Genomic DNA, 13,149 nt, shown 5'->3' with positions numbered 1-13,149 from the left:
CAGTGTGTGTCACTACAGATGGTATCAACGTTATATGTTTGAGTTTTGAATTTGGGGTTTTGTTATATTCGTGGGGTAGTAGTCTTATGTCATGCACATACCATGCTTGTGCCATGTTATATCCAGGGAATGCAGGCACTGCTAGATGGAACCCATGGAGATTCCTGGTCCGAATGTATGTCCCCAGCAAACTATTCTTGTCGTAAGGGACGACTAAATGGATCAGGTTCGGTGACAAGGTTGATTGCATGTCATGATATCCAAACTGAGTTGGCCTATTCTCATTATGTCAATCACTGGATTGTCTATTCCAGACTGATTATTTACAGACCACCGACATGTCGTTTAAAGAGTATCTCTCAACATTATCTACTATCTATTTAAATTCTATATTTCATGATGACAAAATAATACGTAGCGAACCCCATTTTTCGCCCTATCAATATTTGATTATGTGATCATGAAACGCAAGAAGTCACTGACATGATCCAACGAATAAGCCCCGTGTGTTTACTGAACCTTACCTGAATGATGAGTTATTCATTTGACTTGAATGAGATACAAAAGTCATCGTGCGCATAACATAAAGCATTATGTAAATGTGTGCTGCGTGGATCAGTGAAATGATGTCGTGAATACGTTAAAAATAACTCTTTACACATGACTTCAATGCAGCTTTACTTATTTATATTGATAAGCAATTGATGTTTCAGCTGTGACTGTTCGAAGCAAGCAGGCGAGTTGTTTTTCTCCTGAGGAAGTGTTGTGACTAAATGTTCTCCTTGATATCTGTAGCATTCATATGCTACCCCAGCTTGACGATATTGAAGCATGCACTGTTCTTGGTCTTGTGTATCTATTATTAAAATGTACCTGTGCTTCATATAAGAAAACAAATTGAAATAAATAATGCATTTCTCATAACATGTTCATGAAGACTTCCCCTTGACTTCAAGAGCGTAATTCACAATGTACAAGTGCTTGTATAAGCACTTTCGTTTACTACCGTCATGTCACGACTTGTTGAAAGCAACGACCTAAAGGGATTGGTATGATGCAAACAGGAATGGTGCAAAACGAAATTGCCACACATTTTAATGTTCATCGAAAAACAATATCATCGCTTTAGATACGTTATCTACAGCAGGGCAACACTCATAACTTGCAACGGGCCGGTCGTCCACGTGTGAGGTCACAACAACAAGACAGCCAAGGTTCAAGACAAGGTTGGTGCATCTTCGGAATCGATACCAAACTGGCACATTAATAGCTCGGACAATTCCTGGAATGAGTCAAACTAGTGACAGAACCGTAGGCAACAGGTTGACGACATACGGTCCCGACATCCACCCATACGCCCTAATTTCCTAATGTAAGACACTACCGGAGGGTCTATTTTGTTCAGTTTGTTTGCCTGTGTTTCTATGTTAGACACTGCTGGAGTGTCTATTCGGTATTATTGTGTGCCTATTTTCCCAAGGAGCACAACATACGGTCCCGACATCCCCCGATACGCCCTAATTTCCTAATGTAAGACACTACCGGAGGGTCTATTTTGTTCAGTTCGTTTGCCTGTGTTTCTATGTTAGACACTGCAGGAGTGTCTATTCGGTATTATTGTGTGCCTATTTTCCTATGTTAGACACTGCTTGAGTCTCTATTTGGTATATTATGTTTGCCTATTTTCCTATGTTAGACACTGCTGGAGTGACTATTTTGATATTTTGATTGCCTATTTTCCTATGTAAGACACTGCTGGAGTCTCTATTTGGTATATTTTGTTTGCCTATTTTTTCTATGTAAGACACTGCTGGAGTGTCTATTTTGTATATTTTATTTCCCTATATTCCTATCTAAGCCACAAGTGGAGTGTCTATTTGGTACATTGTTTTGCCTATTTTCCCATGAAAGACACTTACGGAGTGTCAATTATGTATATTTTGTTTGCCTATTTTCCTATGTAAGACACTAGCGGGGTGTTTATTTGAAATGTTATGTTTGATCAGTTGGTTTAGTTTGTTTGATGATATATTTATGTTAGTCGAATAATAACTCTTTGTTTCATCAAATACTAGTGTTAGTGTTGGACCCCACCTGAGTGTCGAGGCCCAGCATGATCAACATGAGGAAGAAGAACACGGCCCACAGCTGGGGTAGAGGCAATTTGCCGATCGCTTCAGGGTAGGCTACTAATGCTAGACCAGGGCCTGAAACAATTCCATAGAACAATATTTCATTACCAATATACAGCTGGTGCCTCAACGGACTTAAAAAACACTGAATGTTGTTTCTCAGCTGGGTCAAACTGATATTTCTACATTCATTACGTCAGCATTTATGATCTTTACAAGGATGTGTTGTGACTTGGAATGTCATACATATGCCAAAGCGACCTACCTTGTGTAGCTATATCTGTGACGCTAACGTTGGCCTCTTTGGCCATGAATCCAACCACGGAGAAGACGACAAAGCCACTGTAGAAGCTGGTCAGACCATCAGCAAGACTAACTATGATGGAGTCCCTGGGTTGAATAACGTGTACACATGTATGCATCTTCACTGGCACACAACATTCAACTTAGTTAAAAACCTTCACGATTATATTATTGTGCGTGAAGGAGTCATCCGCGTATCCTATGTCTAGACCTTTTGCGTTGTTGTTCTTTAACACCACATTTAGCAATAATCCAGCAATATGAAAGCGGTCTGTAAATATTCCAGTCTGTACCAAACAATCCAATGACATTGAGAGCTACGATCCATGCTGTGTATGCGGAGTATGATGACACACTATCAAACAAGTCGTCGAGTCTGACCACCCAATCCATTAAGCCTCTTACGGCCAGCACAGGTTTGATCTGGAGACCCTTTCTTACCCGGAATCTCCACGTGGTCTTTTGTGTCCTATTAGTAATGATCTCTGGATATGACAGTATTGTGTGGATAGATGCAGACATGCAGTATTCCCTTACTCGTATACAGGTGTGTATACCTGCACGACAACATGAACCTACCTGAAGCAGTTGTTGTTGAAGTCATTGAAACTAGACATAGTCATTATCGATCCCCATGCTGGACCAAGGGAGAAAAACACCTGTATAGCTGCCTCGATCCACACCTGTACAAATGCATTTGATCACAATTATATTTGTTTTTAATCAAATTCAACATTGATATTTCTAACATGTACCGGTGTGCCCTGGTAATGAATATATATATGTCGATTTCCTGTACACATATAATCTATACTAATATGAAGAAACACATGCATTCATATTGTCAGGTGAGACAGTGTGTACATGTCTGCTCAGAGAGTACGTAAATCAAACAAATTACACCATATATGTCCCTCCTCTTCAACCCTGACTTTGTGGTTGAATAAAATTCAAAATACATCACGCACATAAACAGTTTTCAATTTCCTCTTCTGTGATATCATCCACTGTCATTTTAGGCAAAGTAAAATTACTGAAAGTGACCTCTGAAAATTAGGTACATCGTAAATCACGCTAAATCACCATTCGGGGCGTTATTTTTTGTGTGTCTAGAAATCTATATGTCGGATATTTTCTCGAAGAATTTAATTCTAAATACAGCATATTAATGATCTCGGGTATCTGCTTTCCGTCAAATCACTAATGATAATTCTGAAACTTCGACGACAAGCCTAGAATCGTTTAGAATGTTTTGAAAAATACGCAAACACGAACGCCGACATATACGTTTCACCATATTGGATTGTGTTGGAACGATTTCACAAAATCACGTGTCACGAATGCCGGTTATAAGACGCCTATTAGATCACGTATATTTCAAACTCAGTTGCCATAGATGCATCCTTTAATATCCCATATATTTTAGAATTAAATGACAAATGGTCTTTGTCACCAATGCAAAGTATCTGGGTGAAATCAAGCGAAATTAATTTGGTGTGGAAACGAACAGAGTGCTCGGAAAACTGGACGAAGCAAAACTCAGATTTTACACAATTTCTCATATTGTGAGAGATCCATTCGTCTGATTGTTGCATACATTTGCTCACGCGTTTGGGAATATTTATTGGAAAATTATCGGAGCACGAATTATGGAATTACAAATATATACATTACAATGATCAGGTAAATTCAACAGAAATCGTAAAAGTTTCCGTCCTCTGTAAGGCCATGACACGCAAAATCACGCACAACGTCGACTTTAGTTATCTACATTTCTGACTAATTCTCTTCGTCGCACTGGAAAATATAAAACAAATAACAGTATGCAGATGGACTGATTGTTTCTAATTACGTACATGACACATTTATGTAAAATCCCTTAATCAACGAAAATTCTCCTTTGAAAATCCCGTCTCTGTTGTCAGTGAACACGCCATTTTGTAAAAGTCGGGCACCGGTAGTGATGCCATACGGAAGTAAACATTGTTGTACATTTTCGTTCATTTCTTTGAGGTGAAAATATTTAACTCGGCATCAAGCGTGTTCCTTTATCTGATATATATAGTTTGCATTATCATCTTCGCCTTGATAATCAACAAATGTGGCGGAAACCATTTTGAGTTGCGTCACAATATTTATGAGAAGCAGCACATCGGATTACAGCACTCATGCCCGTGGGGTATGTATAACTGCGCGCCACTGTGATCAAAAGAATAGATAAACTGCATCGATTCGATGCTTCAAAGGTGCGATTTTAGGAACAGATTACTGCACTCGTGCCCGTCAAATACCTTTCGCTCGTTAGATACGTTTTGAATCAACTCGTTGGAAGATAAATGGCAGACACTCGTGTAGTAATCGCCATATATGGGCACAGCATTCAGGGGTATTAAATTGCAGAGATGGCCCATTCATCACATCCTACGACTGTGTGTCCGAATCAAGGATTCGTCCTGATTATGATCCTTGTTCATGGGGGAATCCTTGTTCACGAATGTTGGAAAAGTCTAAGACCTTAAACACTTTCGGGTTTTCTCCAATAGTAATCTGACGCGCCAGGGCTGTTGTTCAAATACATGCACCCACTCGAAAAAATTATTTTGGAGTCCTATTTAAACTCACACTGAAAGTTGCAAGTCTGGAGAATTCAGGGTAGACATAGAACTTGATTCCATCCACAGCCCCGGGTAGCAATACCCCTCTGATCAGCAGAATAGTCAGGAGGAGATACGGAAAGAGCGCCGTCACATAAACCACCTACAATCATATATCACATGTACCATACACCATTTTTAATTATATAATGCTGTGTATCACACTCCATCTTCAATCATATATCACATTGTGTACACCACATACCACCTTCAATCATATGAAAATAAAAGCGACAAAGCCAATTTCATAACCTTAAGAAATATCTCATAAAGTCCATTGTACGATTCCGGCTATTTCGTAAACATGTGTTTATGAATCACTAACATCACTGATACCTGGGGCTCAAGAAAACGCGACCAAATCGTGCGTCAGCAGTGGCACCCTGAACCTGTTGCTGGAAAATTTCTTGACATAAAGGGAGAGTTGAGTATTAGAAAGTTGAAAGCAGATGAGGAGGTTTCATGGTCTTTTATTCCCAGTTCAGGTGGGTAAAATAGTGGACAGGAATTGGCTATTTGACCATTATTTAATGGTATCAGATCATCGATATACCTTATATGGAACGTCTGGGCAAATTCCCGTAGTTTAATTTTGACAATCCTCGCAACGATTCAGATTCATTTGCAGAACAGATCAGCAATGAGTGGAGCATAATTGTTAAGTGCCCATCTGGATACCTACCTAACCCCAAATTTCACATGGACGTAGTCAACGAAGAAGCCCAGCATTTCATGCTGTCTCCTTATTGTAAACTTAAGATGACATTCGTTTCAATTTTTCACAATAACCGTGGATACACTTGTCTATAATGTTTGATCGTGGCAAATACAGTTGAAAAGTCATGTGTGTCTTGACAGAAATGAAGTTGGTTTGTTTCTGAGATTTCAAGAGTGCACGTTGTATTTATTCTGTGAACAACGGCGTTCAACAGGTTGATCTTCTGGCATATGCTTCAACAGCACCAATACAAAATGGTGTTAATTTAGGAAAGTGAAACTGTTGTTGGTTCCTGCAATTTCAAATATTGTGGGACATTTAGGGAAACTGATTTTCATCATTTATTGTAACTGTTTATTTCAAATTCAGGAACATGTGGTCACTTTTCTGATTTGGTGATACGATGGGTGAATAATGTTTGGAGGTCCATCTGTCAGCAAACATTTGATTTTTTTTCAGTCACACATTGAGGATCCTAACCAGATACGATTTTTTTCTGATGAATGATCGTACATTGCCTGTAAAACTACCCTCCAAACATCGACAAATCCACATGTTATGAATAAGAAATTTGGGTCTAACGCCTCTTTGAACAGTATTCCAGTTACATCATGGCGTCAGCTTGATATGGGAAGAAAGTCCGAAGTGAAGCACGTCACAGACGTTGGCCACTTTGGTTAAACCAATGAGCACGGGTATTGTGCTGACATCCTGGAAACAAATCGGGGCGAACCGGGATTCGATCATAGGTTTCTAAGGTGCCAAGTGACGCAACCCTGCAAGCGAATGTCGGCGCCTTAGACGATTGGGCCAACCGTCTCCCCTTTTTGTTTAGAAAAACTGCCCGAGTCTTGTACATATATTTTGTCATTGCTTCCATATGGTATTGCTATGGTGTTCTCTTCCTTCAGATAAGTCACAAATGATATGTGAACAGAAATGAACACACAGAGATACCGAAGTGATCAACAAATGAAAGAAGCTTCTGCACAGTACCACATTCCCGGTTTTGCGCCGTAACAAAAGACACATTCAACGTGCAGAAGTTGTTTGATCAAGTTTACAACATTCAAGGCCTCGGTAAAGCGTTCAAAAGGTTTTATGGTAGACATGTGGAGGACATTTCTAAATTTGACGCATCAGTGTTAAAAATGATGACCCATGCAATTCCCTATTTTGACTTAAACCATATGTTCCCATATGGTTTTTTTAGGTGAACAATTGACTTGCCGTTGCATGTGATTGTGCCGGGTGCCACCGGTGGGGCAGGATACGCTCTCATTTTCGCGAACATATGGTATCATTATTGTTTGATAGTGATTCATAAACACATGACCATGATGTAGTCGGAATTGTACAATCGATTCTGCTTTACGTAGAGATTTCTATTGGATAAGGTTAGAACACGTCCCATTTTAATTCTGGAAACCCAAAAGTCCAGAAACTCTACGCTCTTTGCCCAGTCTCGGTTAAAGGTATTTACAAAATTAAACATGCCGTTTTCATGGGAACATACCAAGGAAGAAAAAATGAAAAAAAAATTGTTTAAAAACTCAATATTTAGACTATGTCGCCCATGGGCCTGCCCATGGGCGAAGTGTGGCCCATGGGCGAGAATATGTTCCTTGACTTAAAACTCATGTTTTTGTTTCGCAAATACATTTAATGTATTCATTCAAGTATCATGACACAAAATTTAACTCATTTTAACTTAATTCAACGATTTTATAGCGATATTGAAATATTTCGCCCATGGGCGAGAAAAAGGTTTGGCCCATGGGCGAGAATATGTTCCTGTACTTAAAACTCATGATTTTGTTTCGCAAATGCATTAAATGTATTGAAAGAAGTATCATGACACAAAATTTAACTCATTTTAACTTAATTCAACTATTTTATAGCGATATTGAAATATTTCGCCCATGGGCGAGAAAAAGGTTTGGCCCATGGGCGAGAATATGTTCCTGTACTTAAAACTCATGATTTTGTTTCGCAAATGCATTAAATGTATTGAAAGAAGTATCATGACACAAAATTTAACTCATTTTAACTTAATTCAACTATTTTATAGCGATATTGAAATATTTCGCCCATGGGCGAGAAAAAAGGTTTGGCCCATGGGCGAGAATATGCTCCTTTACTTAAAACTCATGATTTTGTTTCGCAAATACATTAAATGTATTCATTGAAGTATCATGATACAAAATTTAATGAAAAAATGAAAAAAAAATGTTCAAAAACTCAATATTTAGACTATGTCGTCCATGGGCCCGCCCGTGGGCGAAATGTGGCCCATGGGCCTGCCCATGGGCGAAGTCTGGCCCATGGGTAGGCCCATGGGCGAGAATATGTTCCTTTACTCAAAACTCATGTTTTTGTTTCGCAAATACATTAAATGTATTTATTTAAGTATCATGACACAAAATTTAACTCATTTTTAACTTAATTCAACGATTTTATAGGGATATTGAAATATTTCGCCCATGGGCGAGAAAAGGGTTTGGCCCATGGGCGGGAATATTTTCCTTTACTTAAAACTTATGTTTTTGTTTCGCAAATACATGCAGGTGTTCTTACTATTTTCATGGCACATAATGTAACTCAATTTTACTCAATTCAGCTATTTTACAGATTTATTGAAATATTTCGCCCATGAGCGAGAAAAGGTTTTGCCTTCGAAATCCTTGATTATTATATCATGCCAGAGTTCTGAAATTCAATGACAATGTTGCTGAACAGTAGAATCTGATAGACGTATTGTGCAGAACCTGTTTGACACTATGGGTTCCAGGACCACTAACACTCTGAGCTGAAAAAGTTTGGTCCTAACCGCACCCAACATCTTTAATGAACCCGGCCTTATCTCTCAAAACCTTTTGGCAGTTTATCATACGAATTCATGTGCGTGTACAACATTAAATTTTGGTTAGTTTCTATTTCATTTCCCATTTTATGACCCGTTGATACATCCCACTGTGCAATTACGTGACAGGTACGCGTGCGCGTATTTTAATGGAAAGAAACTATTCGTCTTTTATTGCATAACGTTTGGCTGAATATCTTACATTCTAACGAAATCTCGAAATAATTATTTAATTACAAGCAGTGTCGAACTGACCAGTAGGAATTATGTTTCAATGCGATTGAGGAAAACGTGAGTGAATATTGTGACACTAAAGCAACTTTTAACTGCATTGTCACTTTTGGTATGAAAATGGTAATAGTTAAGAAAAACGTAACAGCCTTCTTATGATAATTCTCATATTCTCATTAGTACGTTGTGTCTAATTACAGTGTCGGCCTTATTTACAGGTGATTCTACAATACTTGTTGTCGGTCAATTACAATCTACCACACCACGCGTGAATAAACAGTTATGCAGGTGTTGCTGTGGGCAAATACCTAGCCTGTACATGTATATTTTTGTGGATACATGTATTACATATTTTCGTTGATATGTGGATATATTAAGCACCAAGGCACAAAAAGTTTATGAAAGATGAATTTGTGCCTTGATATATATATTCAACGCGAACGAAGCTTGTATTTTCTCCGCGATCCTGATGTGTATCATCGTTTAATTGGTCATTCATTAAAAGTATGTTGTGAGGCGATATCAAAGGAGCCGCTCAATATACACAGTGTCGTCCGTTTCGCGTGAACTACCACCCTACCCTGTCAGTAAGAGTTATGTAATCGGTACACAAATATATTTGGTGCGATGTCAGTGTGGAAGGAGTTTGAATTACGTCCGCCAGTGGCCACAGAAAGTATAGTACCACAATCAACAAGGCCAATGCCGTACTAATAACCTAGTGACTCTCGTAACAACGGCTGTCAATATGTCTGCTACATCTACCATACCATCATCCCTGTCACAACTGGCGTATTAACGGTTTATTCAAAAAGGTATTGTAGAAATGTCGTTACCAGACTAACGTACGTCGTATTCAGTCCTCAACTGGATGTCACATTCCTTATATCAGTTAACAGCCCTGTTTGGGAAAATATTTACTAGACATAAGATTTAAAGACTAATAAAATCAATTGTAAGACCGCATAGACCATAAAACCGAATAAAATATGTCTTGGTATCATCTCTTGTGTATTAGATGATGGCAATGACCGGAAATGTTATAACGTTAGATTAAGAAGGAGAAACATTAAAGTGTTTTACAATACTTGGAAACATGAGCAATAAGATGTAGCAACATAAACATGCATGGAATAGGGGAAAAGGATGAAAACAAATTGAAAAGGATTTTAATACAAAATTATCGAACTAAATATCTTGCCTGAACAGAAGGGGTACCCAAACTTGTTTGACAGTTATTCGTGTGTTGTAGACTGTCGAATGGGACTCATGTGTGTACGTAGGGTACGCATATCTATTGCAAGTTTTAGTACTCATACACTTTCTCTTTTTGTGTTTTGTTTGTTTGTTAGTTGTATAACGCCACACTTAGCAACATTTCAGCTGTATGACGGCGGTCTGTAAATAATCGAGTCTGGACCAGACAATCCAGTGATTGACATCATGTGCATCGATCCACGCAATTGGGATACGATGACATGCATCGACCAAGTCAGCGAGCCTGACCACCCGATCCCGGTAGTCGCTTCTTACGACAAGCGCTGTCGCCCTTTTACGCCAAGAATGGTCTGTTGAAGATCTTCACGGGTCTATTGAATGCAGGGATTTGTGTAAAGTCATCAGACAGCATACAATGCAACTAAAAAATTATACTCAGTGTCTCCGCAAAGTAATATAGTACGGTACTTAGAGTACATGTGAGATTATACTCAGGTTAGGGAGATGTTTAATCCATATAACGTGTTATTATTCTACCTTAAAATGTATTTAATGAAATGAATGCAAAACAAACTCAACGGCTAAAAGGTTTCATTGAAAAAACTACCCCTAGTCTTGACTAATAAAACAACTGCAACCCGACACAGATTAAACGCAACTTACAAACACAATCATAATCTGGTAAGTCTGTATCACTCAACGAGGCCGCTTACTCTGCCCACAGTATGACAGTATTGGGCAGTTCAGTAATTAGGAGCCAAAACCAGGCAGGTACGCTGGTCACACTTGACTGGTCTGACTGATGATTAGGTCGTCTGACAATTGGGAGTGAACCATAGCAAGAAGTATCTGCGAAACTATTTGCTCCTTTTATGGGACCGATTAGTTTTATGACCATGGGCCTCGGCACAAGCGTGGTGTTGGAAGGTATACATGTACATCCGATATGGTGACTGTTTTTCGCTATTCATATTCTAAATACATTCATAATAACACAACATTTTAGTACTCCTTGAAACTTTACAATCACTTCAATATGTACAATAGATTGAACGAGAACACTTGATATATTGCAGATTATTAAATCATTGTCTCTATTATCAGCCGCTACTTTTGTATCGTTTGCATTGTACAAAGAAATATTTTATCTGTCCTTTTGCAGATTTAGCCTCAGAATGTGCTCATTCGAATTAGGAACGAAAATAATTGCTTATCATGAGTATATATGATACAGTTAAAAGTTACTTGTACACTGTAGACGTATTCACTTTAAAGTCGCATACGACCTTCGCGAGCGAGTTGAATGATCCAGGTTAATTCGAACGAAGTCTAGAAAGGGTTATAAAGTTTTGTATTTGGTAATGTGTAGGTTTGTTAAATATAATTTTTTAAATTCCTTTTATTTCAATATGTAAAAACATAACTATGCGCTTAAAAACAGAGCTGACTTGATGGGAGATAGCCACCTCAGATTGTCTGTTGGACACGGTTTAACCTTACTGTGTCCTCACCCTGGTTGTTGTTACCGTTGTTATAAGGGATTAAGAGCTACAGCTCATTGCATTTTTGGTTACAGTCTGTATCACTAAAGTGGACATGTGCAGGTGAACTCTGTTCAATTAGTAAATGAAATGCCCCAAAATGTGAACTCCAGACAATAATAACCTGAGGGTAAATCCACGTGCGTCTGCCTTTCCCCTCGTTCACCTTCGAAATCTTTGATTATTATATCATGCCAGAGTTCTGAAATTCAGTGACAATGTTGCTGAACAGTAGAATCTGATGGACGTTTTGTGCAGAACCTGTTTGACACTATGGGTTCCAGGACCACTAACACTCTGAGCTGAAAAAGTTTGGTCCTAACCGCACCCAACATCTACAAGTTTGTAAGCTTGTAGACATCATTAAGAAGTAATGAACAGTCCCATGCTGAGACCTTTCTCAAAATTCAGACCGGTGGCAGGCTGCCAACAAAGAGAAGAAAATATCGCAACCCCGACACGAGTGTGCTCAGTCAAACAATGAACTAACGACCGGCAGAAAACAACTCCAGTTGAGTATGCCGATGCTGTATCTCAGCCGTGTTGGCCTGAAAATTTAAACATGCTAATTAAATCCAAAATCGTATAATTATTTTTAATAGAAACCGTATCTTAATTTGTTCTTGCACTGCATCATATCGTGTATTTCATCTGTATATGTGTAATGTGTATATGTATCAATGACTACACTTATACCGCATATTCTGCAACAGACTATAATTAATCACCTTATTATTGCACTAATACCCTTTTTAACAGTGGACACCGATATCAGTATACATGTAGGCTTTTTGTTCAAAAAGGAATATGCAGGAAATTATATGTAACAATTCACTGTGTACTAATTACATGTTTGAATGTTATCAGTTTTACGTTCTGAGATACAGTGATGTAAGCATCTTCTAAAATCTTCTAAAAACATAATAAAATACAAAACTCTCTGCCGTAATTTTTTGTGGAAATCATTCGATCAAGTAAAAATGACTGCGTGACAAGACGAATCAACTATTTATACCCGATAAAAGAAACTGCCGTATTTTAGGAACAGTGCTATAACAAGACATTTGAAATTTCTAACAAGCAGATACATTAGAGACAGTGACTAGACTTCAGGTACGTAATCCGTATCAATCAAAGGTGTAAAAAAACTGAAAATCATATCTGTCGGAGACCTACCAAATTACCAAGTTTTATCATTACTATATTTATTACAATGCAAATACTTTAGTGATAGATTTTGTAGAGGAGAGGGCATACACACAAGTATATTGCTTCCGTGTGTGAATGCAGGTTGTACTTGGTATCTCAGTTCTCAGTTTCATACCGGTTGTATAACTGAATTTGTATATGGAACCATGCGTACAGCATGACAATTACTTGCTATTCGTCAGTTTACAACACACATAACACGGTCAAACATTTTTAGGCACCGCTTTTGCGAGTTATTTAGTACAATAATGTTTTATTAAAATCTATTTCAATTTGTTTT

General features: G+C 38.3%; 1 protein-coding gene across 2 annotated transcripts in view; it reads right to left on the bottom strand.

The window, feature by feature from the left end:
* Positions 1-13,149, bottom strand: part of LOC124137990 (sodium- and chloride-dependent glycine transporter 1-like) — a 61,819-nt gene that overhangs the window by 3,392 nt on the left and 45,278 nt on the right. For both annotated transcript variants that reach the window (XM_048397665.1, XM_046504486.2), the window contains 4 exons: positions 5,058-5,192; positions 3,015-3,118; positions 2,398-2,522; positions 2,095-2,207 (listed from right to left, as the gene is read on the bottom strand). In XM_048397665.1, the coding sequence (XP_048253622.1) occupies positions 2,095-2,207; positions 2,398-2,522; positions 3,015-3,118; positions 5,058-5,192 (477 nt within the window). The remainder of the gene's footprint in view (positions 1-2,094; positions 2,208-2,397; positions 2,523-3,014; positions 3,119-5,057; positions 5,193-13,149) is intronic.

This window comes from Haliotis rufescens, unplaced genomic scaffold, assembly GCF_023055435.1.
Source record: "Haliotis rufescens isolate VD_foot unplaced genomic scaffold, xgHalRufe1.0.p SCAF_17, whole genome shotgun sequence".
Lineage (NCBI taxonomy): Eukaryota > Metazoa > Mollusca > Gastropoda > Lepetellida > Haliotidae > Haliotis > Haliotis rufescens.
Note: the sequence above shows the minus strand (reverse complement) of the source record. Positions and strands in the feature narration are given on the sequence as shown.